The sequence below is a fragment of the Rhinopithecus bieti genome, unplaced genomic scaffold (genome assembly GCF_001698545.2).
Source record: "Rhinopithecus bieti isolate Rb0 unplaced genomic scaffold, ASM169854v2 scaffold_64915, whole genome shotgun sequence".
In the NCBI taxonomy this organism is placed as follows: Eukaryota; Metazoa; Chordata; class Mammalia; order Primates; family Cercopithecidae; genus Rhinopithecus; species Rhinopithecus bieti.
The window spans coordinates 193462-218184 of record NW_016825936.1 but is presented as its reverse complement, the minus strand read 5'-3'; the positions used below and the strand labels follow the sequence as shown (position 1 = coordinate 218184).

Genomic DNA, 24723 nt, shown 5'->3' with positions numbered 1-24723 from the left:
TCCAATTACACGACTGTATTAGTTCATTTTCATGCTGCTGATAAAGACATACCTGAAACTGGGAACAAAAAGAGGTTTAAATGGAGTTACAGTTCCACAGGGCTGGGGAGGCCTCAGAGTCATGGCGGGAGATGAAAGGCATTTCTTATATGGTGGCAGCAAGAGAAAAATGAGGAAGAAGCAAAAGCAGAAACCCCTGATAAACCTATCAAATCTCGTGAGGCTTATTCACTATCATGAGAATAGCACAGGAAAGACTGGACCCCATGATTCAATTACCTCCCCCTGGGTCCCTCCCACAACACATGGGAATTCTGGGAGATACAAGTTGAGATTTGGGTGGGGACACAGCCAAACCATATCAATGACATTCTGGAAAAGGCAAAACTATAATAAAAACATGAGCAGTTGTCAAAGGTTAAGAGAGCGGGATTGAAGAACAAGCAGGGTATAGAGGATTTTTAGGACAGTGAAATATTATGTATGATACTATAATGGTAGATGTATGTCATTATAAATTTGTCCAAATTCATAGACTCTACAACACCAAGAGTGTTGTAATGTAAACTATGGACTCTAGGTGATAACAATACATCAATGTAGGTTCATCAATTGTAACAAATGTACTAGTCTGGTGGGGGATGTTGATAATGAGGGAGACTGTGCATGTGTGGGGGCAAGGGATTATGGGATATCTCTGTACATTCGTCTCTATTTTGCTATGAATATGCAACTGCTCTAAAATAGAAAAATTTTAAGGGAGTTCCTTTTGTATTTCCTGATATGAGGTTGGGTGAAAACGTGCTATTTGGTCATGAAGCAGCCATCTTGCAATGTGAGTGACAAGTCTGAGGATGAAGAGCCACCATGCCAAGGAAAACAGAGCAGAAAGAGGTAACAAATCTGGATACACCTGACATTGTGGAGCTGATAGCACAAGCCTGAGTCAATGTACCTCCAGGCTTCTTGCTATGTGAGATAGGGTCCAAATTTTTTTTTTTTTTTGAGACAGAGTCTCGCTCTGTCGCCCAGGCTGGAGTGCAGTGGCCGGATCTCAGCTCACTGCAAGCTCTGCCTCCTGGGTTTATGCCATTCTCCTGCCTCAGCCTCCCAAGTAGCTGGGACTACAGGCGCCCGCTACCGCGCCCGGCTAGTTTTTTTGTATTTTTTAGTGGAGACGGGGTTTCACTGTGTTAGCCAGGATGGTCTTGATCTCCTGACCTCGTGATCCGCACATCTCGGCCTCCCAAAGTGCTGGGATTACAGGCTTGAGCCACCGCGCCCGGCCGGGTCCAAATTCTTAACCCATTGTTAATCAGTGTTGGGACTGTGAAAATTGTCAGAATCAAAATGAGGTTACTTGTGTTTAAAACCCTGATGAACAGAGTCAGGGAAAGCCAGGAAGGAAGGGTTCTCATGCACAAACGCCTGATTACAAGAGCTATCATAAAAGACTGCAAAAACTACAGCCTTGCACAAAACCCATCACCGCCTCATGCAGAAAAGTATTTCTGCGAAGACATCTACCCAGCAACTGCCTGTCCAACCTTGGACTGGCATCACCCTTGTTATTGATCCTTATACTCAAGGATAATTAGCTCAAAACAATTATGTAATCCTCCTCATTTTTCCTTTAAAAACCCCTTTTATTTTATTTTATTTTATTTTTTTCCTTTACCTCCCTGAATGCACACATAGTTTAAACTGGCATGTATGTTACCACTGCAATGCCCATCCCTGAGTAAATATCATTTTCTTTCAATGAGCCTCTCTCTGTATGTTATTTAGGGTGACATAAATGGTGTCAGAAGTGGGATCAAAGTGAGTGCACCTCAGAGGAATGAGAGGTCCCTGGAATTGAGTGCAGTACTGACTGAGCCCTTTCTGCTCTCTGCTTCTGTCTATTGCTTCTTCTGTCTGGGTGACTCTCCTCTCAGATTCTCAGACTCCCTCCCTTTGGTGAGTTCTTTTTGACTTTACATGTGATTCGATTTGGCTAAAAGGTGCCTTAAGTAAAGAACTTTTCATCCCTCTTGGGTCTATACAAGGGGTTTTTGTTTGTTGGCAAGCACTTTCTGGTAGAAAAATATCCTTCTGCGTTGAGTACTCTGGTTTCTACAGAATTCACAATCTGTCTTAGTGGCATGTCTTTTCTGGTGAATTCACTTTTGGTTCTTTCTGTACATCTAGTTTAATATTTTATTTGGTTTGCACACCTGGCTTAAAAAATTTGTGTGGCCTGGCGTGGTGGCTCACGCCTATAATCCCAGGACTTTGGGAGGCCAAGGAGGGCGGATCACCTGAGGTTTGGTTATTACACACATCTGCAAATAATTTGGCACCTTTACTTTTACCTTTTCTTTGTTTCTGAACATCATCTGAGAGCAAAATTAAACTAAGTTTAATTTTAATAAACTAAAATTCTAAGTGGTGGTGCAAGAAGGCCATTTAAAAGTATTGTTTTAAGCTTCTATATTTGTAGTCATATATTACACAGCAATAGAAAAACTAATGCAGCAGCAAAGTCCTAATTCAGGGTAAAGTGACTGTAAGCCCTTTCAGAAACAAAGCTAAAGCTATAGTCTCTGATCAGCTTATAAGCAATAAAGCTAGTAATTTGATCTCCATCTGACTCCTCCATTTCACAGTTAGTTCTGAACTCCAGAGGAGAAGAAAGAATTTCGATTTGTTCATGTCATAAAAACTCCAATAGTCAGGCATTTTATTACTCCGCAACCAAAAGCATTTCTAAGTAATCCAATACCCCTCAGCAATTCTTTAAAATGAGGATCAGACCTGGGATGTGTTGGAAGGACCCAAACCAGGGTCACTTCAGGATTCAGGCATCTAGAAGACCAACTTTATATTTATTTTATTGATTGATTGATTGATACAGGGTCTCACTCTGTCATCCAGGATGGAGTGCAATGGCACAATCTCAACTCACTGCAACCTCCACCTCCTGGGTTCAAGCAATTCTCACACCTCCACCTCCCGAGTAGCTGGGATTACAGGCACGCACCACCATGCCCTGCTAATTTTTGTATTTTTAGTACAGACAGGGTTTCACCATCTTGGTCTGGATGGTCTTGAGCTCCTGACCTCAGGTGATCCACCCACCTCAGCCTCCCAAAGTGCTAGGATTACAGGTGTGAAACACCATGCCTGGCAGAAGGCCAACTTTAGATTTTATTTTTACTCCACAGTAAATCCTCTCTTCCCAAGAGCTGAGGGAAAGCATAACAGATCAAGAGAAGGGCTTAACACTCATTGAGCAGATGAAATACATAAACCTTCCCCCATGAGAACTAAAAATTCACAACCCCAAGCTTTGTTAGTTTATACAATTTTCACTTCTCAAATAACCACCGAAACACAATTGGACTTTTAAATGTAGTTTAAATCAGTGGCAGAAAACGTTGAGATTTTCTACCAAAACTTTATATGCAACAAGCAAACTGCTGCAGGATCAGTTGTTTGTATATTTAGGAAGTGTGCTTACATTCCCCCTGGAATTCGGTCACCCTTTCCAATAGCATCCCTCCAACACTCAACAAAAATGCATTCATTGTGCACTGCCAATTCAATAATATGCAACTGTCTCGCCTTCCTAAAAGAATCCTGATCTTTGATGGTGCTGCAAGGAGCTGAGTGGACAATCAGCAAAAAAGATTAAATGTGAGGTTTCTAAGGCTCTGTATCAGAATCTGTTGATGATGCATTTGAGAGGCAGTTTCAAGGGGAAGGAGAACCGTACACTCTATTTGTAGTCTGAAATTCATTAGGGGAGACTAAGTCCCTAAATTTAGTAGCAGTTGTCCAAATGATTGCAACCTCTTCCGTCATTTCGAATATAGTAACTAGAATTTTTTTCTGCTAAGGAGGATTTCAAAAACTTTTAGTCCAATCCTTTCCTCTACAAATAAGGAAACTGAGCTCTAAAGAAGCTACATAAAAATAAAAATGCCAGATCAGTCATTTCCCCAACTGAATCCTGTTCTGAGTGTTCAATCCACCAGATTCTTTTTTCTCTATCACAGGGCCATGAGGCAGCAGCTAAGAGGGTGCTTCCAAGCAGTTCAAAGCAGTTCTTGGAGACAGGGCTGCCGTGTCTGGTTTAGGAAGACCTAAACATCTGAAAAGCAGGGAAGCTGAGCACTGATGGTTTCCATGGAGACTACTGGGGAGCCCAGGTGCACGGTCTAATGAGACCACTGGCCAGCCAGCATTAAGGAGCAAAGGCTGTGGGACATTCCAGTAAAACTCACACACCACAGAGCTCCTCAGATGAAACCCGAGTAAGTGACTAGCTTGCCCATGAGGGCTTCTCTTGGAGAGACACACTGAAGCTCTGGGCTCTATATGTCTGCTCTATGACAAGTTCTTTTCCACACATTATTTCATTTAATCATCACCAAAACCTGACAAAGTAGATTCAAATTCTATCCCCTTTTGTGGATGAGTAAATTGAGGCAGCTGACCAGGAAGAGTGAGATTATAAATGGCTCACCCAGCTGTGGTGCCTCATTCCTCCCGTTCTACTCTTTTTAAAAAGCCTCTGAAACTGCTCATCTGAAAGCTCCCTTGCATTCTTCTAAAGAGAAATATAAGCCATTATTGCAGAGACAGCCTTGAACTCAAAGTTTGAGAGTTCTTACAGGGTGAAAAAGCACAGCTTTAGAGCTTCCAGCTGATCTTGTCTTTGGCCACCATTCCTAGATCCTAGAAAAGACCTCAAAATTTCATTTTTAAATATTAAGTCATCATAAGAAAGCATTCCCTCAGGAAGGTTTGAAAGACTTGAGAATTAGGTCAGCACTGAGTAAAAGAGCAGAAATGACCTTACGCCTGAGCAAAACGAGTGTTCTGTGAAACCATATGAATGAATGTGAGTTAAAGGGCACTGAGAACCCCAGTTTAATCACTCAGCCACTTATGCCTGCAACCGACGCCAGGAATAATTTATTAATTAATTTTAATTTTAGTAAAGAAATTCCTTGAGTTGAGATAGTTGTTTCTTGTTTAAAGACAAATATTCCAGAAAGGAAAAAACCCACTAAGGCAATAGCAATAATCAACAGTTCAGTAGGAAGTAGTACATCAGGATGCCATTTCTGAGGGAGCACTCAGCAGTGAGAGATGGGAGAGAGACAGACCATTAGGAGACAGGTGCAAAGCACAGAGCAGTGTCTGGAGAAGTCAGGCTTCTGGAAGAAGCAGGATTAGCCTGAAGACACTGTGCTTGAAAATAAAATGGAGTGAGGGAGTTCCAACAACAAAATGGATGGATTTACAGTTTTCTACTCCATTACAAACACAATGAGGAACTCCATCTTCCATCTTTAAGGAGAAATTGAGTTTGTTCTACCTCTTCAAAAAATCTGTGTTGGCAAATCCATACTTAACCCTCTTGTGTTGTGATTGCAGAAATACCACTCTAAAATAGGAAGCTACCCAAAGAAGGGAGTTTAGGTGCAAGATCTTTGACTTCCATTGGCCAAAACAGAAAATACAATCATAACATTAAAATTATTCCATTAAAAGCAGATAATACCCCTTTACTGCCTCCTGGATCCTGTCAGGCTAAAGCCAACTGGATCGCAGTGGTTAGAATTTAAATATGATGCAGTACTCACTCGAAAGACCTTCTCCACTCTTGCAATGCTTTTCCCAAAGATGGTTCCAAGTTGATCTCCAATTCCAGCCAATAAGAAACCAAAGAGTGGAATTCCAAAGATGGCATACAAAATACAAAAGATTTTGCCTCCTTCAGTGCTCGGAGCAATATTCCCATACCCTGGTAAGAAAGATTAAAAAGAGGGAGAGTAGCAGAGAAATTAGCATACTGACAGAACTCACAGACTTTTTTAAAAGTGTGTACATTCCCCCACCTTAGGAGTTTTAGGGAATAGAACTTCATTTCAAAGGCCCTATACAATTCGCAACATTGTTCCATTGCTTCTCTTCCTTCTCCCCTTATAAACAGTTTTAAGGTTTCTTGGATATTAACACATTTTAGGAAATTCATAGCCACTCAGAACTTTCATTTTCATTTCAGACAAAAGGTGATACCACCTTTTTCTGAAACACCAAGCATCATGGGCATGTCTAGTTTAGTGAGACCTAAATGTGTGGGAAGGAATCACCATTGCACTTCTTAGACTTGACAAGAGCTTCTTTTTCACAGTCTTAGCCATAGGCTCCACCTGGACAGACTCTGGCTGTCTTCAAGGGTGATGGGTACTCCATATTAAAGAGGAAATGTGGTCTAGTACAAAGTTAGAAAGGACTCATGAATTGTACAGCCCTACCCTGGGAAGTCTGAAACAGGAAAGAATAGGGAAGAGAAGGCTTTGTGCTGTCTCTCCCCACTGCCAGTGAAGTTTAGCCCCATCTGGTTCTTTTTTTCTCTTTACTGGGAACTCCACATCATCTCTGAGTCCTGCCTCTCCTCCCAACCACCTCTTGCATTGAGGGTAATAAGGTGCTAAAAGTTTATTGATGGATGTTTGAATACAAGAGAATCTTTTTATAGTCCAGTCTACTAATATGTATTTCAAATAGTGTTTTGAAAATACCCACATCTGCATTCTTAAGAGTACTGCAATTACATAAGTAACTTATGTACAATGAGTACTGGGCTTACCCTATATAGATGAGGCTAAAGAAAATATTGCTGGAAGAAAAAGGCCTGTAGCATTAGCACACTTTATATGGAGATGAAAGTCTAAATTAATTAATATTCATTTTGTGACAATTGATATTACAATCTTATGTTAAAAAAGTATCTAGACAGTAATCTAACCATTCTCCCAAATCTGGGTAACTCACGTGGGGCCTGTTTCTGAATCCATTCAATGAGCGAGTTATTGGGTCCATGGTTATTGATAGGTTGGGAAAGCAACATGATAAAAAATAATGTTAATGGTTAGTCCATCATTCAGCCACCCACAGGCCTGAAGAACTCACAGTTGCTTTCTGCCTTCGGGAATGAGTCACCTGGATACTTTCCTTTGCAATCTTCTGTTCCGAATCATTCAAACCTCTTATAATAATCTAAATTACAGCTTCCATTTCTAAAACGAGTGTTCAGGCTAGGCTTCCTCATCCTGTACTTCTTTTACTCACCAGGATTTTGATTTAAATATGCAAAAAAGCTCTCAGAACTTTTCTCAGGTATTTTCAGGAACTTGGGCGAAATCATTTTTCCAAGCATTCCCCTCCAGAATGGTCGAGCTGACATTAAGCTAGCCCTATTGAAAAGGAAACAAATGAGCCTCTGCAGTTTCACTTCACGCAGGTTTATGGTGACTCTTGGAAACTTCCAAGTAACTTGTGAAAACACTGAAGATCCCAGCTTGACTGTCTCACAATAGCCTAACTTCGGGGAATGTAGGTTGTCCAAGTGTCTCAGAAAGAAATATATTGCAGACATAGGCAAACAAATGGAGGCTTGGAACTGGATGAATAGGCATCTCATTAATCCTGACAAGTGCTACACCCCCTTCCTCCAGCTTTCAGAGATGGCCACCCCCACCTCCTGGGTAAGACGCTGTGGCTTACCATGGAGCATCAGGGAGAAGTGAGGAGATGAAAGATCCGATCCAATTTCACCTCACACTACCTGGTTCTCTTTAGGCCCACTTAAACTCTACAAATCTTAGTGTCAGAGGTACTCAAGGAAAATGCAGGGGGGAAAAATCAATGGACTGTAAAGTACTTTACCAATGCAAAGTATTATTATTATTATTGTTATTACTATCACAATTGGTTCCTTATTTGTTCAGTGTTTTGTTGACTAGAACACAAAAATAAAATTAAAGCTAAGTTCTTGGGTAAGAGCATGAGTGATTCAATACTCAAACAAGCCTTTAAATATATTCACAGTCATCTTTCTTTGGTGACACACTGCCTAGTGGATGGAAAGTCATCATGCTTGAGTGACGCCGTATCTCATGCATGGGTGCATGTGTGAGTGTTTTTGTGCTCCATGCCTTTGGTGAACTATAAGGAGAGACTGTTTGACCCTCAACCCTGTCACTCCGAGAAAATTCCAGCACTTACACTTTGAGCTTTGCTCTGAGGCAGTGGGAAGACCACATTTCTGGATCTGGGGATTGAGTTACACCCTGCCTGTCTGACTGCCCTGCCCATCCTTCCAGAATGCTTGGGTAAAACTTTGAAGTAAGGTGTGACAGTTGTCTGTAGGCTCTAGAACTAGAGACTACACAGATTTCTGTTCTGATTCTTCTATTTACTAACTCTCAGGTCGTAGGCACATTCTTAATCTCTCTCCCTCACTTTCTTCATCTAAAAGACAAGGCTTTTAAAGTGCCTACCTATAGCTATTACAGATTAAATGAGTTACATGCAAAGCAAGAGTTACATGTGAAGATTAAATACCTGTGAAATATAGTGCAAACTAAGCACCCAGTGTTAGCAATTACCAGTTTGCCTTGTGCTTTACTGTGGGAAGGAATTGTTTCTGAGCAATATGTCTCCAGGAAAACTCATTCCCAGAGAAAACAGACGGTTGATTCCTATTTTCCCTCCAGAAACTTCACTGTTCTCCCATAGCACCCACAGCACCAGGTGGTGACTTTCAGTAGAAGACAACCAGCTCCACAAGGGCAAACCGCCAAGTAGAGGCTGTAATGAATGCACAGTACCAAGATGAGCTCAGATCTATTCACCTCTGGCTAGAAAAAAGTTCCATGTTTTTCATGAAGAGAAAGCTGGCATTTAAAGAGGAGTTGTGCCTGAGGAGCGCACACAAAGGCTTCCATTTGCTGTTTACGTGCTACAGTCAAATCTTTGCCCAACTGTGTGTTGTGCAGCCCTCCTTGTTTAGTTGAGAGTGTGCTTTTTATTATGGTCACCAGTCTGTCTGCGCAGGCAGGGCTGCTTTGTGGATGTGCACCCTGTGCAGTCCCATGGGGCCCACACTTAGATGGATCCAGTGCTTGCATTAATGCTCTAAGCTTACCATTTTGATGTTTTAGCAAGGGACTCAACTTCAATTTGTAGTGGGTGTCACAAATTACGTAGCCAGTCCTGGTGAACCTAACTGGACTCCATTGCTTACTAACTATGAAATATTGGGCAAGTTATTTAACTTCTCATAGGTAAAATGAGGTTAATAACAGTACCCACTTCGTGTGGTTATGCAGGATTAAATGAGATAATGTATGTGGAGCACAATGCATGCTAACTAGTAAGAACTCAGTGAATGTTAGCCATGGTGATTTCTCTTTCCAAAGCCACGGGTTAAACATCCCATCTAAATCAAGTGTGGGGGCTCACACTCATAATCTCAGCACTTTGGGAGGCCAAGGTGGGAGGATCACTTGAGGCCAGGAGTTTGAGACCAGCCTGAACAATATTGTGAGCCCTTGTCTCTACAAAAAAAAAAAAAAAAAAATTGTTTTAATTAGCCTGGCATAGTGGTGCACAACTGTAGTCCCAGCTACTTGGTTGGCTGAGGCGCAAGGACCGTTTGAGCCAGGAGTTTGAGGTTACAGTAAACTATGATCACACCACTGCACTCCAGCCCAGGCAACAAAGCAATACGCCTTCTCTGAAAAATAAAAATAAAAAACATCCAATCCAAGTGCGGGGTAAGTACCAACAGGTGCCTTGATAGCTTGATAGGGACAACCCTTAAATGAGGCTGCCAGGCAAGTGACGCAGTGGCTGGCTACCACCTGGGTCCTGACCAGAGGCTCTCTCTCTGATGTGGGTAGAGTCAGGTGGCTCAATCTAAAAATGCCTCACAGACTAAAATCTAATCGCATTTCACAGGTATTGGTAAGAACCTGATCCCTCGCTGCCCTTCTACAATCACAGCTTGTGAAAAGCATCTGCACATAGAAGTGAGCATCATTCATCCAGCTTAGAAAAGCTAGTTACGGGGGACACACCAGCAGAGCCAATAATCAAAGGCAGGTGGGACTTTCTCACATTGAATTGGTTACTGAGAAAGGGACTAAGGTGCAGGTGCATCCCTGACATTGACTGAGCAGAGTCTGCTCTTCTTCTGGTGTGGCTACTGGTCTGGAGAAGTGCCTGAAGGTATTCTGTTTGCTATACACTTGTAAATCTTTCCATATATCTCAGCACAAGAAAACCTTCTTCAAAAGAAGTGCTTTGATAGCCTCAGATAAAAGGCATCTCTGACACTAAGGAGTAGCGCTGCTTTTCAGAAAAGATTCTATTATTCCCAAAGTGTCTCTATACACATTCTACCTAATGAACACATTTTTTACGTCTGAAAAGTACATAACCTTAAGCTGCTCATAAGAGCCTTTCTGGAAAGAAATTTGACAAAGCTTTAAAAAGGTCATTTCCTTTGACAGAGCAAACCCTTGGTAATCTTTCCAAGGAAACAACCAGAGATGAAGACCACACTTCACAATGTAACAATATGGTGTTACACTATTACAAAAGCAGAAACAGCTTAAACTCCCAGCAATATGTGATTACAGTGTGAACAGTGGATCCAATAGAAACCATCAAAGAATATGCTTTTCAAAGAACTTTAGTAATATTCAAAAATGTCTGCAAAATTATGTTGCAAATTTTATGATTGCAAGGAAATAGGCCAATATTTGTGTATTTCACAATTAATGAAAACACAGCTCCTCAGCTCTCATGGTTCCTCTTTCCTGACTCCTAACTACTGGAAAATTGCTCAGGAAGAACTGGAAGAATTGCTGGGCTCTGAGTGTTCTTATCAACCTTGTGACCACATGCAACAAATGAATTTACCACTAAGTAATTGGAAAAACAATTATTTCTGCACCTCATTATTCTTACTTACATTGTATTAAGGGTTTCTTTGGAATTCTCTAACTGTATGACTCTATAAAGATCCTTCACTCTGGAGTTAAAATTTGGCCAGCGAAATGGTGTTCAACTTACAATGCATTATTTTTCAATTAAAAGAAAGAAAGAGTGAGAGAGAAAACCGTGTTTTCTAAATTAAATAGAACAAGGACCCTATCTCTAGTGTTAACACTGTACCTTGATACTGAAGTGGACTTTGCATTTTACTTTTGGTTTTGATGCATATTTGTTTTGCAGTAGTTTCCTGTTCAGCATCCACCTTCTTTCTGATTTTGGGGGAAGACTCCCTTCCTGTGCATAATTGGTATGACACAGTGTCCTGCCTCCCACCACAGAGGAAACAGCCTCCTAGGCAGCCAGGATGTGTGCACATGAACAAATAGGATGGCTCTGCCTAAGACTTTAAATCAAGAGTTCATGGCTCAAAGATGATGGCAGATGGCAGCTGCAGCAGCCAGCAGGCTCAGTCACTAGCTGTGGAGGTCAGAGGATATTCACTGGCCCTGCATGAGCTCTGATCCAAAGTGTGTATTGGGATGTTCTCAGTTGCAGTAATAGAAAGCTCAATGCACACTCGCTTAAACGATGAAAGAAAATATGTTGACCCCAGTAAATAGAAGGAGGTTTAACATTTATTTCTTAACACTTCCTGGGTAGCTCCATCCAGAGCTCAAATGATGTAAGCGATACCCCATTAACCACTCCTCTTTTTCACTCTGCTTCTTTAGTGCTTGAAGAATTCTAGGCAGAACAACCTAAGGGGAAAAAAATGACTGGCAGTACCTTAGGCCTGTCTCTTTCCAGACTTACCTTTAGTAAGAAAGAGAGGTCATTTCCTCCAAAGCTCCAGCAAAAGCCCCTAATCCAAATCATATGTCCATCTTTGAACTAATAATTGTGGCCAAGCACTGGATTTCTTAGTCTAGACAAGGTGATTGCTCACCTGAGGCTTGGGGACCAAGTGTGGGGAAGGGAACCACTGGGGATATGACAACGAGGACATGGGTGAGTAAGTGTATGGAATCCAGGCAACAGAAGCCAAGGGCTAAGAGCCATTTGCTCAAACTCAAAGATCCCAGTGTAAGTACACACACAAAAAAGGGCAAAAACTGTTGCACATCAAACGTTCTTCATTAGGCAGATAGAGCCACCATTCCTCAGTCACATAATATTGTGTGGATCAATAAACATAGCTGTTCAATAAACCGAGTTCCTGGATTCCTAACAAGATAACACAATAAACACCATTAATGCACCTTCCAATGTAGCTATAGCGTTTTTCAACACAGCAGACAGATCATTCATTTAGCCATGTCCTGAAACAAGAAAATTAGGAGTTTCCTTCAATATACACTAATGTCTCATGAATCCAATACTGGGTACCAGAGAGCGTTTTCCAAAATGTACTTCTTGAAGTGGCCCAGACTTTCTCAATTTTAATTGGTTTGCAATAAATCCTCCTACAATGCATGACGCTTTTCCTCAGGTTAACAATCTGCTGAACACAATGAAATCTGACATTGTTCTTCTTGGATCTACTACAAGCGATGCCCTCTGGTGTTGTTCAGGTTTCTAACACTTTTCCCCTTATACCAAATGGTGTCAGGCCACCCAGCTTCCTTTGTTGGATGCTGTGAGTCTGTGGATTAAGCTGACTCAACCTGGCCTAGAGTGCCAGAAAAGGCTTCTAAGCCCCAGACCCACTGGTGTCATGGGCATCTTGAATACTTTTAATAGCCAACATCAATATATTTGCAGATTTGCAAGTGTAAACCTAGCATGTCATATAATTAGATTAAGAGCCTTTCTAAATAAGAATGGCAATTTTCCTTCATCCAAAATGTTCTTGTTGCATATAACTTTCGGGATTTCACCTAGAAACAACGTAGGTTGTGAAGGCTAGATCTTAAAACCGAGGCAAAATCCTGTGCCTCTAAACCAATCGTTAGTCTGAAATTTTTGCCTGTAGGAAGTTGATTGTCAAAACTGTGCCTTAGAGGAAAGAACCTCTCAAAAGGCATAGCTGGCCTCAAAGAGCAATAAAGCAGGGAGTTCCTCCTGGAGAGTATAAACAAGCTTTAAGGAAGGAATTTCCCCCAGCAGGAGGGCGGGGGAGCCTCTCGATGCCTGTCCATCATTGCTGTGGACCAGTAACTGCTGGGTGTCTCTCCTGCTTCTGAATGAAGATTTTTACTGCAGTGCTACTTCACAATTGTATGTGGGCAGAAAACCCTCAAACTCATTTTCAGCAGAGCTGGAAAAAGGATATAATCCAGACATTCCAGCATATGTGTAAGAACTACCAAAAGAAGCAGAGATTGGACAGAAGCCATATGAACAAAAAATAAAGAGAAGAAGCTCAGAAAATGATGACAGGGCCCTAAAGTGGTAAATTTCAGAAAGTATCAGAAAATATCCAAGTATAAAGGTGAGGACCTCACTCTGAACTTCAAAAGAGATGTCCCTGTTTTTACCAAGTATGAAACATAAGATAAAGAAGGATAGCAGCAGAAGCCATCCTGTATTTGATCTGGTTCAGAAAACAGGAGAGATAGGACAGAAATAATACAGATGGACCCTATTTGCAGGAAACCCTCTGTCACAGAAATGAAGAGAGTTAGGATGTCCTATCTGGAAGGTGGTATCCTGACTCACACTGCTCTCCTCTCCCCGACTCCATGAAATCATTTGGCAGAAAGCTGGTCCAGGAATATCCAATTTGCTTGGGGCCAGGTATTTTAAAAAGAAGTTGACCCAACATAAATATAAAACTTCCATAAGAAAAAAATGTGAAAAGAGTAACAAAACTTACCAATGGATGGAGATGCTCACCAGACAAATGTTTCCAAAATCAGACAAAAATTATGACCAAGTATGAAATAATTATCTCTAAGAATCTTCACAGGGAAGCCAAAAAGCAGAAATTCAAGAAATCAGTGGAAAATTGAACAAGTGAAAATGAAATGTGAGCTATGAAATTCAGGAAAGAAACAGGAAAAGGAAAAAGTTCCCTATTGATCACAAAAAAAAACAAAAAATAAAATTGGAAGGAGTACAGGGCAGCATAGGCATCGTGGAAAACATACAAACAAAAGGAATAGGGAGAATAAAATAAACAAAATGAAAACTAAATTTTAAGAGTTAAAAAGTAGAAGAGAAATGAGAGACATAGAAGATGAGCAAAGAAGTTACAATATATATATAGCTGTAATAGTCCAAAAAACAAAACCAAAACCACACAGCAAAGAAAATGTTTAAAGATGTCAATCAAGAAAATTTTACCACTATAAAACAGTCAAAACCTAGTAATGTTATCAGATGAAAGATAGAGAAATAATATTTGAAGTCACTGAACAAAAGGTTAAAGTCACCTATAAAAGTGGAAAAAAATAGGCTGGCATCAGGTTTCCCCCAACAGCTGCATGAAAACTGGGAAACAGAAGAGCAACACCTGTGAGACCAGTTAAAAATAAAATGTGAAGTCAGGCGTGGTGGCTCACACATGTAATCCTAGCACTCTGGGAGGCCAAGGCAGGAGGATCCTTTGAGGCCAGGAGTCTGAGACCAGTCTGGGCAACACAGCAAGACCTGGCTTCTACAAAATATTTTTAAAATTAGCTAGCCCTGGTGGTATATGCTACTTAGGAGGCTGAAGAAGAACGATCACTTGGCCCAGGAGTTGGAGACTGCAGTGAGCTATGTTTGCACCAGTGCACTCCAGCCTGGACAACAGAGCAAGACTCAGTCTCAAAAAAAAAGAAAAAGAAAATATGATCAACAAAACGGATTTCATTTTGTTTCAACTATCCCTCAAATGTTAAGCTACAACTGTGAACAATGCAAGATCTCACAGAATATTGCTCCCCTGAGCCATTCTTACGGCAACTACTTGAAGATCACTTTCAGCCAAGTAAGTGATCATGAGATAAACCACAGCAAAAGGACTAGAGATAAACATTAGTGATATCTAACTATAGAGCTATGACTAAAACAAATGCAAATATCAGGATAACAAATTAAAATGTAAATTATATACCCTGAGGTTATACAGGCATACCTCAGAGACATTGTGAGTTAGGCTTCAGACCACCATGATAAAGTGAATCACACAATTTTTTTTCTTTCCCAAAGCATATAAAAGTTATGTTGACATTCTACTATAGTCTATTAAGTGTTCAATAGCATTAGGTCTAAAAAAGCAATAGATGTGCCTTAACTTGAAAATACTTTATTGCCAAAAATTCTAATAATAATCTGAGTTTTCAACAAGTCATAATGTTTTTGCTGGCGGAGGGTCTTCTTTTGATGTTGATGACTACGGACTGATCAGGATGGTGACTGTTGAAGTTTGGGGCGGCTGTGACAATTTCTTGAAATAAGACAACAAAGAAGTTGGCTGCATTCACTGATTCTTCCATTCACAATTTCTCTGTAACATGCAATGCTGTTTGATAGCATTTTACCCACAGTAGAACTTTTTTCAAATTGGAATCAATCCTCTCAAACCTTGCCACTGCTTTATCAACTAAGTTGATATAATATTCTAAATTCTCTGTTGTCATTTCAACAATGTTCACAGCATCTTTACCAGGCAGGAGCAGATTCCATCTCAAGAAATCACTTTCTTTGCTCATCCATAAGAATAAGCTCCTAATTCATTCAAGTTTTATCATGAGATGCAGCATTTCAGTCACATCTTCAGGCTCTGCTTCTAATTCCAACACATCAGCAGTGGCTTCCTCTAGTGAAGTCTTGAACCTCTCAAAGTCCTCCATGAGGCTTGGAGTTTCTTCCAAACTCTTGTTAAGGTTGATATTTTGACCTCTTCCAATTCATCACAAATGTTCTTAATGGCATCTACAATGATGACTCCTTTCCAGAAGATGTTCAATTTACTTTGCTCAGAGCCATCAGAGGAATCATTATGTATGGCAGCTACAGCCTTATGAAATGTATTTCTTAAACAATAAGAGTTCAAAGTCAAAATTACTCCACCCATGGGCTAAAGAATGGATGTGGTGTTAGCAAGCATGAAAACAACATTTATCTCCTTGCACATTTCCATCAGAGCTCTTGGGTGGCTAGGTGCATTGTCAGTGAACAGTACTATTTTGAAAGGAATCTTTTTTCTGAGCAGTGGATCTCAACAGTGAGGTTAAACTCTTCAGTAAACCATGCTGTAAACAGATGTGCTGTCATCCAGGCTTTGAAGTTCCATTTATAGAAGGCAGGCAGAATAGACTTAGCATAATCCTTAAGGGCCTTAGGATTTTCTGGATAGTAAACGAGCACTGGCTTCAACATAAAGTCACCAGCTGCATTAGCCCCTAACAAGAGAGTCAGCCTATCATTTGAAGCTTTGAAGCCAGGCATTGACTTCTCTTCTGTAGCTATCAAAGTCCTAGATGGCACCTTGTAATATTAGGCTGTTTTGTCTATAATGAAAATCTGTTGTTTAGCATATCCACTTTCTTAGTTAGACTTTCCGGATAACTTGCTATAGCTTCTCCATTAGCACTTGCCACTTTAACCTGCACTTTTATGTTATCAAAAGGCCTTCTTCCCTTAAATGTCATAAGCCAACCTCTGCTAGCTTCAAACTTTCTTCTGAAGCCTCCTTACCTCTCTTAGCCTTCATAGAATTGAAAAGAGCCCTCTTGCTCTGAATTAGATTTTGGCTTAAGGGAATGTTGTGGCTGGTTTGATCTTCTATCCAGACCACTACAATTTTCTCCATATCAGCAATAAGGCTGGTTCACTTTCTTATCATTAGTGTGCTCACTCACTGGAGGAACACTTTAAATTTCTTTCAGGAATTTTTACTGGCCAGGAACAGCAGCTCATGCCTGTAATCCCAGCACTTTGGGAGGCCAAGGCAGGTGGATTGCGTGAGCCCAGGAGTTCAAGACCAGCCTCGGCAACGTAGTGAAACCCCATCTCCAGAAAAAATGTTTAAAAAAATAACCAGGAATGGTGATGCACACTAGTAGTCTGAGCTACTTAGGGGGCTGAGGTGGGAGGATCCCTTGAGCCCAGGAATCAAGGCTGCAGTGAACCATGATCGCACCACTGCACTCCTGCGTGGGTGACACAGAGAGATCTTCTCTCAAAAAAAAAAACACAGAATTTCCTTCACACTCACAACTTTGTTAACTGTTTGGCAGAAGAGACCTAGCTGCTGGCCTGTTTCAGAGTTCAATGTGCCTTCCTCACCAAGCTTAATTATTTCTAGATTTACATTTAAAATGAGAGACATGCGACTGACTCTTCCTTTCACTAGAACACGGAGAGGCCACTGCAGGGTTATTAGTTGGCCAAATTTCAATACCATTGTGCCTCAAGGACCTGGGATGCCTGAATGGCTGGGTGGTGGAACAGTCAGAACACACAGCATTCATTGATTAAGTTCACCATCTTCAAAGGGCATGGTTTGTGGCACTCCAAAACAATGACAATTGTCACATCAAAGATCACTGACCACAGATCTCCTTAACAGATATAATCAAAAATGAAACAGGTTGAAACTATTGTGAAAATTACCAAAATGTGACAGAGACACAGAATGGAGCACACGATATTGGAAAAATGGCACCAATAGACTTGTTCAATGTGGGATTGCCACACACCTTAAATTTGTTTTAAAAAAAAAAAAAAACTCAACATCTTCAAAGCACAATAAAGCAAACAATAAAGTGAGATACAACTTATATAGAATGATACCATGAATAAGAGTGGATAGTTGAAGAGGGAAAGGAAGTTGAGATGCTAAGTTCACTGACTGCCTTATATGTAATAGCTGAGTGCCAAGAGTTATCATTTAAAGCTGGCAAATCATATAAGAGAAACATACGCATGTTTAATCATTTAAAAGATGATGTTCACCAAAACTTTGTGTTGGAAAAAGAAAGAAAAGAGATATCATCACCCATTGTGGGGATCGAATACATGCTGGTTAACGAATAGAACACTAAGATTATTATATGCCATTATACTTACAAAGTTAACCCCTAGGCCAGGTGCAGTGGCTCACCTGGGAGGCCGAGGTGGGCAGATCACCTGAGGTCAGGAGTTCGAGACCAGCCTGACCAACGTGGTGAAACCCCATCTCTACTAAAAATACAAAATTAGCCGGGCGTGGTGGTGGGCACCTGTAATCCTAGTTACATGGGAGGCTGAGGCAAGAGAATCACTTGAATCCGGGAGGCAGAGGTTGCAGTGAGCTGAGATTGCACCACTGCACTCCAGCCTGGGTAACAAGAGTGAAACTCTGTCTCAATAAATAAATAAATATAAATAAATAAATACAGTTAACCCCAAGACAAAAATACGAAACTCTCCAAGTGTCAGAAAAAAAGATACACACACAAAGACTGACACAGGAAAGAGGTCACTGCAGTTCACTCTATGATCAGCTGCAGAAAGCATTTATCTAGTCAAAATCATGCAGATGTTTCACTTCTATCTAATTAAATATTGGGAAGACAGAAGGACATTAAAAGAGCCCTTTTGTGGTGGGGCAGGCAGGAAGAAGGAACTAACTCCTCATCTTCCACAATACAAAGTCAAAAAAAAATTCCCAAAACTGAAAATTCCAGAAGAAGTACAAGCAAGATATTTAAAGACATGGGGATGAATGTTAAAATCAACAATCAAAACAGATGAAAGTGACGGTCTCTGGGAAGGTAAGAAAAGGTGAGAGGGTCAGAATGTTACTGTTTTTTATAACAAATTTAGTAGAACTTTTTGGTCCCTTACTATATAGCTTTAATAAGAAGTATAATTTTTAAAATGGAAATTGAGCTCAAATGAGTAATCCGAGTTCAACCGACCAACTCATATTTTCCATTCTAACCTTTTCATTAGGTTCGCTAGCCTTTCATTCTGGAAAAAGAGATACTTCATTCTGCTTTGGCTTTTGTTGAAAGCCAGCACAATGACTGCATTAATTTAAATGACAGTGTTTCATAAGCCTCCTCTGAACCTCAAACTATAGTTTATGCTATGAGGACAAAACACTGACTAAGCACCCTTATTCAAGATGACCTGCAGAGGAAGAGATGTTAGCAAACGAATGGGTACCTATGGTGGTGATGACAGTTCCAGCAAAGAAAAAGGCACTGCCGAGGTCCCAGTGGCTGCTGTTGTTGGAGGAGTTTCCTATTGGACTGACTCCCGCATTGTCAGCATCAAGGGCATGCTGCAAAGAAAGGGAAAAAGCATAAGACTCAGTTTAAAAGTTGTTCTTTTAGTTTTTGTTTAAAAAAAAAAAAAAAAAAAAAAAGAACGAAAGAAAGGTTCCAATACATTATTCCCCTGCTCAAGAACCTGCAATGATCTAGAAAGAACTGGTTAAGTGGATAAGGGTACCATCCCAAAGCAAAATGGTGTGCACCCAGTTGTGAAAATTAGAAAATTAGTGTTAAGTCAGGGGGAAACACTAGGATATAGAATATGGTGACATTTATAGAAAGTTTGCAGGCATGGGGTGGCCCAGATTATGCAAAATGCATACAAGCTGCTGTGCATATACACACACAAAAATGTCTAGAAGAATGTTCACCCAAAGTGGACATTTCTGCAAGGCAGGATTTTGGTTGCTTTTTCACTCTTTTCTGTCTTGTAAGAATGTTTTACGTTGAGCTTGTTTCCACAGGGCAGGAGTTAAGAGCCATCTTGGCTGTGGCCGTTATTAACTTCAGAACCTTGGGCAAGTTGTTTGAACCTCTCTAAGCCTAGTTTCCTCATTTGCAAACTAGAGATAAAACATTCCCCACAGGGTTGTGAGGATTAAATGAGATGGTCCAAGTGACATCCTTAGCCCAATGTCTGGCTCCTAGTTAGGGTTTAACAAACAGTAACCAATTTCGTGATTGTCATTCCACTCTCACCCACCCCCACACCACACACACATATCTCTCTTTTTAAAAATAAGCTACAATGACTCCTCGATGATTACTGAATTTGGGATTCCATACACCTTAAAATTTCCAACAAACTGGCCACAATGATGACCCATTTTCATCTCACACTGCTATAAATTCCCCACTCTGGGCAGACACTCCATGACATGTTCCCTGTACTTATGTACCTGTGCCCTCCCACAAACCGTGCCCATCCTTCTGGGTCTAATTCAAGCCCTGCTTCTTCCAGGAGACTTAGTCTATGCATCACTGCTTCACAGTTGCCCCCTTCCCTGAGTTCATACTTTGGCAACAATTAAAGATACTGCTTAAAATCCCTCCCTAGCCTCATCGCGAGCAGGAGAAGGTGAAAAACTCCACAGCAGTTCTTCCTGAGCTGGCCCCTGCCACCCTCTTTCAAGCCAGAGAAAAGGTAGGACGTGCTGTCATGGCAGCCCAAACACACGCTGTTCACACGGGTGAGCTGGGATATAAAAGCGACAGGTGGAAGCCTTGGAGAGGAGGTGACAGACACAGGAGCTACTTCTAGAACAACAAACAGACATTCTGTTCCTTGGGCAAACCTGGAATAACCCTATGTAGGGAGAGCAAGACAGAAATATTGAAATGTAATTACATTTATCCTAAGTAATGCCCATTAAGTTTTGTTAAAACAGGCATATAGTGGTTGTCACAAATCAGATTACAACTGGAAAAGTCAATCATCATTACATTTTGCCTTCTTTCATCTGAGTTATTTCACTCTGGACAAGGGATCAATAACCTTTTCCATAAAGGATCAGATAGTAAATATTTTAGCCCTAGTGGGCCACATATGGTCTCTGTTGTAAATGTTTCTGTCTTTTAAATAATCTTTTAAACATGCAAAAACCATTTTCAGCTCAGGGGTTGTACAAAAAGAGGCTGCGAGCTAGATTTGGCAGACTCATAGACAATTGACAGGACGATACAGGGGAAAAAAGCACCTTCTGTCAAGTGCCGAGTCTATTCTTCTCTCCCTCTAAGAGAACATGGACTATGATGCAAGGCTGCAGCCGGCCACTGTTTCTAGCAAACCCTGGCACCCTAGAATTTAAAATCTGGCTGCATGGGATGTGTACAGACGGTCTTTGCATAAATCAGCCTAATTGACAATGGTCACATAATCACCGGAGGTATGTTCTGCTCTGCTCTAGAGGGGAGACAGATGGTGGGTCCTTTCCACTGGTAGCAGCTCCATTTTCACTGTGCCATATGAGTACCATCAGACCAAGCCACCAAGCCTTCACCAGTGTTTATATCTTCATTATCTACTCAGCTCTGATGGGAATAATACCGCAGGGAGGGCTCTAGGCGTCAGTCACTTAGGTTGCCTCAAATCATACCATCAGTACCTAATATTTACAACTCCTATCAAGCTGTGAAGAGAGGTTAGGCTCACTCAAGTCTCACAGTGCTGAGAATTGCACATAAATGTCATAAGCAAACCCAGCACTGCAAACAAAAATACAGATTTGCATGAAAGACAACGGGGACGATGATTTGTTTCATCAAAAAATCTGAAGAATCCTTTTCAAGTTTCATTTTTCTTGAATTATGCAATTTATAAATATTTAGTGTTTACCTATGTAACCCTCAAGGAAAATGCTTATCAGCTGAAAGGAAAAGGGAACTAACAGTTGTTAAGTGCCTGCCCTTCGCCAGGTGCATTGGAAGTGTCATTCTGTTTTATCCTTTTTACAACTTGTGTGTGATTCCATTCTATCTTTTCCATAACTTGCAAGAAAGTAGTATGATCCCCCACCTTAGAGATGGGGAAATAGGCTCAGGAAACTTAATTAACTTGTCCTAGGTCACCCAGTCAGGAAGTGAAGAGGCCAGGATTCAACCCTGTCTGGCCGAAAGCAGATGGTTTTGGCTTTCCTCCACCTTTGGTATCCAGAATGCATGCCACCTCCCCAACTCCCATCTTCATCTCTAGACATATGAGGAAGAAGGACACCCATTGTCCAAGAATTTAGGCAGAAGAGACCTTACAAGGGATCATTTCTAATTAGACAGCTTCCTTGAACATGCAAATGGAGACACCAAACTTCATTTGGCTGTCAAAGCTGATTAGAGACGAGTCACTCTGCGTTAAAATAAAGTTAAAGAATAAATTAATTAAAGTGGGAAAAGATTGATTTTTATGCCCTAAGAGGGAGGGATCAGAGAAAACAGAAAAGCCCTGAAAAAGGAGGACAAGAAGAAATAAGACGACAAAAAGGGGTGTCAACAGACAGGTGGGAAATGTAGGCTCCATAGTGGCAATGCCCAAGTCTTTGAAGAGCAACTCCATCTAGTATCCAATTTCAGCTGGGTTCTATCTGTGATGTCAATTCCTCTCTCCCTGCCAAATCTTCAGTAAAATGGGCAATGCACCCAAATGCCTTGGGGAAGCAGTTTTGTGGAAATTATACATAAGGGTGGTTATGGGCAAAGTAGGGCCACTGATGATCTGAACTAACTCCTTGAGAGCAAGACTCAATGAAATGGAGAAAAACAAGCGCTCCTACGCGTCACCAAACTTCCGATAAGGCTTTAGAAACCCCCAATGCTGAGAATGAGGTGTGATTTTCTATCTGGATCTTATGGCTCTGAAAAACTCTGGCAAACAACCAGAATTCAAGTGAATCAGCAAACTCGGGTTATAACTGACTGTTATCACTTGAATTGGCAACATCATTTTTAACTGAATAATAGTAATTCTAATGGAGTGTATAGTTTTAATTTTTATTAATTTTCAAAGTATTTTCTAATGATCTTAATTGTTTGAGATCAAGTAAAACATTTTAAAATTAAATGCATTTGCTTTTAAGATTTTTCTCTGCATTTAGGCTGCAGAAGTGAATGGAGTGCAGCCCATTAGGAATGTATGAGCACACAGATGATGAAATGGCACGACTGAGCTCTGTACAGTTTAGCTCAAAAAATGTTACAGGGTAGAGGTTCAACGAATATTATGCAATAATTTCAGACTCAATGAGCATCATTTGTTCACTTACAACTTCAACCATTATCAAGTTCAGCGAGATCTTACGAGGATCAAAAAATTCACACAGATAGATAATTCAATAGAGGTAGACAGATAATTAGATGGGGGGGATACTGTAGATAAGAGGGTATTACTTTACATTTTAATTCCATTCCTCCTTGAATTTCCTTTTTAGCCTCTAAGCTGGCATTTCCAGCACCCACTCAGCTACCCATTACTGGTAATGGCCCAGGAGTGAATGTTTTAAGTCAACAATAAATAAATGAACAAATTAAATGAATAAATTTGGGTATATTATCTTCCCAGAGGTGTGAGAGGAAAACATTTTACTTCTTTCTAAAATTAGACAAACACAAAAGCAACTCAACAGCAACAACAAAATAATAATGATTTGTTTCTTTTAAAAAGAGGTGGAGAGCTGACTTGAAAGAGGGCAAGATCTAAAAGATTCTGTATTCCTCTTTCTCCCTTGTCCTTCCCACTCCCACACCATGCATTAGGACTATCTGACAGGCAGAAGAGAGAAACGGCAACCTCTCACAAAGTGAGGCGGGTCTGTAGCTGATGTGCTTAGAAAGAGAGGAGGAGGAGGTAACTGGGCCCCTCACAGGACCCCCCACCACATTTCCCCCACCAGTTTCCTCCCATCAGGCAACGCCAGCTACATGAATCACTGCTCCAGACAGCGTGTGATACCATCATGAGTGTTAGTGCTGCACTGGGATGAATGATGACCCGCAGGGGACCACTAACTGTCTGTGGCTTTTCTCCTATGATCTGTGCACTCGGTGAGATCATCTGTTTCTCTGTTTCCTTATGTGCCACCAAAAAGAAAGACAAACAAAGGTGTAGCAGTAATCTCTCGGCTTGTCTCAGATTGGCTGAAGAATACAACAGATTCGTGCCCTATGCATGGATGCTAATAGCTGGGTTGATCTATTGTCCAAAGCAGGGAACTTGCAAATAAAAAGGTAGCTCTGTTAACAACTATGCTGGGACCACGGGACGGGTGCAACCCAGGATGTATGGTCATTTTACTAACAAATTGTTTGTCTCTTGAGAAAGGACTTCATCTGAGGGTACAATGGTGGCTGTGGCCACAGTGTTCTTACTCCCTAAATGGCACAGTCAGCAAACGGATTATGAATTGGAGATTTAGCCAGGGACTGAGGCAGGGTGAGGGCATGAGTGTGGAAAGTGGCTCCTAAAGTATATTAAAAGTGAGCCTATTCCAGCCATTAGCAGTTGGAAGGAAAGCCACAACCCCTGCGAGAAAGGCAATTGGCAGACCACATTCATTACTACTCAAAAATGCCCCTAATGATTGAAAACCCCAGCAGCAGGGCAGCAACATCTCTCCACCTCCTCGCACATTTGTGGCGGAAGAGCCTCGGGTTTGAAGTGGAAAGACAATATTTAATTTGCTTGCCACAATTACTTTTTCTTTCACCTGCTTCAGAAGTATTTCACATATAAGTGAATCTTCTGTGGCTGGGGGAAGGGCAGCTTTACATCCAAGGGCGAGGTGAGTTCATATTTCAAACAACCATGGGAGGGTCTCAGAGAGGATTCCTGGGGCCACACCCAGCGAGGCACTTTTGTGGCTGATTCAGAGATGTCTTAGATTCAGTACAGAGAGGGAGACGGTGGAAGCACCTCATAAGATTCAGTACAGAGAGGGAGACGGTGGAAGCACCTCATACATTACTCTTGCAACAGGGAAAGTTCTTGGATAAAGTAGTAACCGTTCAGCCTTGCAAGTTGTTCAGCTTCTCTGAACCTTGGTTTCCTCATCTATAAAGTGAGGGACTAATACCACCCATGCAAGGTTGTTGTCAGAGCTGTTTAAAATTGAATGTGAGACATAAGGCACTGTGCCTTGTCATTTCTTATTCAGGAGTGTTAGTAATAGGAACCCTTTCGGAGCACTTCCTAGAGTACAGA

General features: G+C 41.1%; 1 protein-coding gene across 2 annotated transcripts in view; it reads right to left on the bottom strand.

Moving 5' to 3' along the window:
* Positions 1-24723, bottom strand: part of KCNK10 (potassium two pore domain channel subfamily K member 10) — a 148211-nt gene that overhangs the window by 41717 nt on the left and 81771 nt on the right. For both annotated transcript variants that reach the window (XM_017863234.1, XM_017863233.1), the window contains exons 3-4: positions 18925-19042; positions 5637-5797 (exon numbers count right to left, since the gene is read on the bottom strand). In XM_017863234.1, coding sequence (XP_017718723.1) covers positions 5637-5797; positions 18925-19042 — 279 coding nt within the window. The remainder of the gene's footprint in view (positions 1-5636; positions 5798-18924; positions 19043-24723) is intronic.